The sequence below is a fragment of the Gavialis gangeticus genome, unplaced genomic scaffold (assembly GCF_001723915.1).
Source record: "Gavialis gangeticus isolate Ggan-Ray unplaced genomic scaffold, GavGan_comp1, whole genome shotgun sequence".
Classification (NCBI taxonomy): Eukaryota; Metazoa; Chordata; order Crocodylia; family Gavialidae; genus Gavialis; species Gavialis gangeticus.
In genome coordinates, this window is record NW_017728992.1 from 87,150,953 (window position 1) to 87,156,394 (window position 5,442).

A 5,442-nucleotide genomic window follows, 5' to 3' on the forward strand; every position below is an offset into this window, starting at 1 on the left:
GCTGGTTAGCACTACAGATGAAAGGGACTTGGGGGTCATGGTCGACCACAAGATGAACATGAGCCTGCAGTGTGATGCTGCAGCTAGTAAAGCAACCAAAACACTAGCTTGCATCCATAGATCCTTCTCAAGCAGATCCCAGGACGTCTTTCTCCCACTGTACTCGGCCTTGGTGAGGCCGCAGCTGAAGTACTGCGTCCAGTTTTGGGCTCCACAATTCAAAGGGGATGTGGAGAAGCTTGAGAGGGTGCAGAGGAGAGCCACGCACATGATCAGAAGTCAGGAAAATAGACCTTATGATGAGAGGCTGAGAGCAATAGACCTATTCAGCCTGTAAAAACACAGGCTCAGGAGTGATCTGATGGCCACCTATAAGTTTATTAGGGGTGCTCATCAGGATCTGGGGGAACATCTGTTCACAAGAGCCCCACCAAGGGATGACAAGATCAAGCGGTCACAAACTCCACTGTGACCGATTTAGGCTGGATATAAGAAAGAACTTCTTCACTGTCTGAGCCCCAACGGTCTGGAATAGACTGCTGCCAGAGGTGGTTCAAGCACCCACTTTGAACATCTTCAAGACACATTTGGATGCTTATGTTGCTGGGATCCTATGTTCCCTGCTGACTTCCTGCCCCTGGGGCAGGGGGTTGGACTCAATCTTCCGAGGTCCCTTCCAGCCCAAATGTCTATTAAATCTACGCTGGAGGACTGTGCTGCAGCTTCCCAAGAGAAACTCTCCTGGGAGTCATTTAACCCTGGCTATCCCCGGATTATTTCTCTCTTGGAGCAGCCGTTCTTGCTCTGGAGAAAAATCCTGAATGTCCATACACACTATATGGTTTCTGCTAGGACAGTTGCTGCTTTCCCAGAATAAACTAAGTTCTCTGTAACCTGCATCTTTCCACATGGGATCAGGAGTCTCCAGATTATTCTAGACATCCCCCAATTCTGCAGTCTCCTTACCATTAAGCAGGAAAAATAAGATGACTTTGACATTAAACAGACAATATTGTCCTTGTTTTGCCTTTGGAAAAATGCAAATACTATTAATCTGGTCTATTATAAGGTGCAGACAGAAGTGACAATTTTTCACCTGATCTGGCCACAAAAAGCAGTTATAGCTGTGACCAAACACAAGCAGACAGTTGCAAATAGATTAAAAAATGGCCGACTGGGTGAAAATCTGACCCCTCATTGCATGAGGCATCAGATAAAGATATAATAAAATGTAACGTCTTTTGTAACTTGTGCCTGTGGAGCTCCCATTCGCTGTTTTCAGAATGGGAGTAGAGAAAGGGAAAAGAGGGAGTTCAGTCAGGGGATTTTTCAACACGCCCTCCCCAAGTCACCCACCCCACCCTTTAGCACCAGTTGGGGAGCCCCAAGAATGAGTTCCCTCCACAGCCTTTCCCTCTCCCATTCTGAAACCAGAAGACACTGGCAGAGAACCTGGCCATTGCTATAGGAACCTGGCTGTAGGCTCCCAGCTGCTGCTAGACTCCCCTCTCCCATGGAATCAACAGTGAACTTCTGTTTGGTCTGGGGTAACACTGTAACTCAGAAAGCTTTGCAAAAATTGTTCCCGAGTTACAGCTGGGAGCTGAACTTCTGTCTGTACCCAGAAGGACTAAAAACAGACCCTTAATGCACCATAAGCTTCGTGACATCTATAAAGCTCAAGTTGACCTTAAAAGTTAAAACAATGCCACACAAACTTCCTTTATAATTAAAAAAACACCCCCCAAAACAAAACAAAAAAAGAGTACTCCAACTGATCAGCAGTGATAAAAGGAAAATTAACATCATCACCTATTGGCTTTTTTTGGCTGGTGTAGCTGATAATGTACCAATAAATAATATGCCTTCTGGTGAGGCCCCTGGACACTGCATGCATGCATTCAACAGCATGCATGTGGCCAGGAATGCAGCTGGGGAGGCAAGTCTGGAGAGGGGAAGGTAGATAGCAGCACCCTGCAGGTAAGTCTGCAGAAGGGAAGGGGTGTGGGACAGATTGTGGCCTCCAGTGAGAGAGGGAGTGGGGCAGGAACTGGGAGGGGGCACTGAACAGCCATGGCAGTAAATGGGTCCCAGGGCTGGGGCAGGGAGAGGAGTGGGACAGTCGCAGGTGGCTCATCCTGGGAGTGGGGGGGGGGGAAGGTCGCGGGGGGCTCACCCGGGGAGGGGGGGGGGGGGGAAGGTCGCGGGGGGCTCACCCGGGGAGGGGGGGGGGGGGGAAGGTCGCGGGGGGCTCACCCGGGGAGGGGGGGGGGGGGGAAGGTCGCGGGGGGCTCACCCGGGGGGGGGGGGGGGGGGGTAGGCAGCTCCTGCTGCTGCATGCACCCTCCTGAGAGGAGGCATGGGGGCATGTGCCCCCCCCCAATTTGTGCATGGGGTGGAGGTGGGCTGCATGCTCAGAGCTCTCCGCCCTGCTGCCTCTGCCCTGGGAGCCACATGCCAGCTGCACGCCCCCTGCCTCCCCAGCAGCCCTGGGATCAGGCAGGCAGGGGATGTACAGCCAGTGCGCAGCTCCTGGGGCAAAGGCAGCAGGGCAGAGAGCCCTGTGCCTACAGCAGGAATCCTGCCTCTGCCCTTGCCCCACTCAACTCTACTCCCAAAAGCATCCCTGCACTTAAAAATAAATAGTGGTGGCAGCACTTGAACTAAAACTCATTTGACAAGCTTTAATTCAAGCGCCCCCGCCATCATTTTTAGGTACTGGGACGCTTATCCCCTGGATGAGCTGCTCATGGCTCTGTCCCGCTCCCTGCCCTAGGGTCCCATTCACTGTCCTGGCTGGGCAGCACCCTCATCCAGCCCCAGCCCCACTTTGTCCCCACACCACGGGGGCCCTGATCTGCATCTCCACGCCCCTTCCCACCACAGACATACCTGTTGGGAGCTGCTCTCCATATTGCCCGGTTGCATTCCTGGATCGGTATTGGGTGAATGAATAATTGGCTATCAGTATTGGCCAACAAAATATTTATCAGTGCACCCCTACCCCAACACATTAAAAATGTATAGAAGGCTTACTGATATAGCCTTTTTAAATTAACATATATTACAGCAAGTTCAGGTGGTTAAAAATAAATGTTAAATGGGTTTATTAAAAAAACCCCAGAAACTTAAAGTGCATTTGATTTTTTTTAATTTGTTTTTATTGACTAACAACAATGGTAAAACAAAATACTTATGCATCAAGAAAGAAAGAGATTTGTTAGGTAAAGATCTAAGATCCCTTTAACTTGTTTGGATTCCAAGACAAAGTATTCCAAAAGAGGTTTAATCAAAAAAACAGCACTCTTCTTAACCAGAATGTTCAACTGATGGAAAAAAAAGTCCAGCAATACATATAGTCTGCTCACAGTTATTCTGCAATTGATCAGTAGTTATCCTCAGTTGTTTCTAACTGGTAAACTTCCAGCTTAAAGCTTGTTATTAGTTCAAGTAAACACCCTTACATTTCACACCATTTAATTAAAGCACCATTAATGCACTATTTAGTCCTGAAAACCATTTGGCAAACCTTTCTGATCCTGATCACCCTGTACTAAGAATTCTTTCTAGCCTTTGCCATAAGCATTTTTTTTTCATCCAGCATTCTTACACTTCTGTGGGAAGGTCGTTAAGAAAAGATTGACTTTCATTAGTGAATCTTTTCTTAAATGAGAGCAAAACCAGTATTATTCTTTGATGACCTTCATTAGGAACTTTCCTCCTCACTCAATGGTCCCCCTTCAATGCTACCCATACTGACCCTTTTAGTCAGTTCATTAAAAAAAATAAATAATAATAATAATAATAATAATAATAACAACCACCACCACCACCTTCATCCACTCCCCATATTCTTGTTTCACTAATAAAATTTTCCACGTAGCACTGTATCAAATTCTTTACTGAAACCCAGCTGGATGATTTCTATAATTCCTCCATCTAGAAAAAGAATCTCATCAAAATGTAGCTATTGAGTTAGGTCTTGACATAGTTTAGCTTTGATATAGCCACATTGCATTTTATCCCTTTTCCATTTTACCTCCATGTCTAACTGGTCTTCCCTTCACTTTTTTTTTTTTTTTTTTTTTGAAAGACTTGGATAATATTCTAGTCAGATTAACAGTTTATAGATAGCTGGATCACATCCCCTGCCCATTTTTAAATATAGGCAGTATATCTTTTATTCTTTAATCATAAGGAGCTCCAAAACTGGGGCTGGAGTCAGAGCTGTAGCAAGCAGCTGCCTGCCCCTTCACCACCTTGTACTCAAATCCAAAGTGAGGGACATCCCCCACTACCATGTTAAGTGAGGGAGAAAACTTTCATCTGTGATTCAAGCAAATACTATACTGTACCTTGTAAATACTGTAACAATACACAGAAAATCTGTCCAATAAATTGCTTACCTCTAGATTAGGATTTTCAGCAACTGCGGTCAAAACCACCCTAGTGGCCAAGGCTTCTGCTTGGACTATTGTCTCTGCATCTGCAGAAACTGGCCAGGAAGAAACGCTGCAGACACACTGGAAGACTCCAGGATAACATGGTAAGAAAAGTATTTTCAGTTCCTCTGTAGAGTGAGGTCCTACAATGGTTTTGTTCTTGAACACCAGACATTGATACTTCATGGGATCAATCTTAAAACAAAAACATCTTGTTAGCTGGTGCAAGAAAAAACCCACACCATTCCTATTATGATGCTTATAAAGCATGACCATCTGAATGATTCAATAGGTAGTGAACTGAGACTTTGAGAATATTTTTCCTTAATAGGCTATATGTGACACCCATTTTTTGGTTTGGGGCCCATTTATCTGGGGCTTTATAAATTACCAGACTACCATGGTAAAAGACTATAACATTTATGCATAGGCTTAATCTATACATCTTTGCCAGGAGAAATGCCTTTCTTCTGGCACAAAAAATAAATGCAGTCATTCAAGGGTTTTTTGCAAAAGAAAGAGAAGTGGTTCTCCCACAAAATAAGAGCACTTCCAATCAAGTAGAACTCTCCCAAGAAGTTTTGCACACAGCCATTCAGGTTAGCAATGTTCTTCTCAAAATAATGAAGACCCTCAGTATCTCACAGACCTCTCTTCTCCCTCCTCCACCCTAAGGGGGAGATGGGGAAGGCGAGCACTGGTTCCCAGCAGTCTGCCCAGCAACAAAGTATCAGAGAGCCCTGGGGGTACCCTGCTGCTGCTGTTTGAATGGCAGACCATTCAAGTGGTGGCAGCAATTCCCACTATCTACACCACTGCAGAGACTGGGTGACCCTGGTCTGTACAAGGAACATAGGCAGCACAGCACAACAAAGCCTGGGTGACCCTAGGACAGGCTGAGCCATGGAGAAATCCTCCTCCTGGACTGATCACTTGATTGTTTTGAACCATCCCCCAAAGCTCCATGGACACCTGAAATGGGTCAAGCTTGGGGGGGGGG

The 5,442-nt window shown here is 46.1% G+C and overlaps 1 protein-coding gene across 2 annotated transcripts in view; it reads right to left on the reverse strand.

The window, feature by feature from the left end:
• Positions 1-5,442, reverse strand: part of CEP192 (centrosomal protein 192) — a 142,905-nt gene that overhangs the window by 74,902 nt on the left and 62,561 nt on the right. For both annotated transcript variants that reach the window (XM_019524935.1, XM_019524945.1), the window contains exon 21: positions 4,407-4,637. In XM_019524935.1, the coding sequence (XP_019380480.1) occupies positions 4,407-4,637 (231 nt within the window). The remainder of the gene's footprint in view (positions 1-4,406; positions 4,638-5,442) is intronic.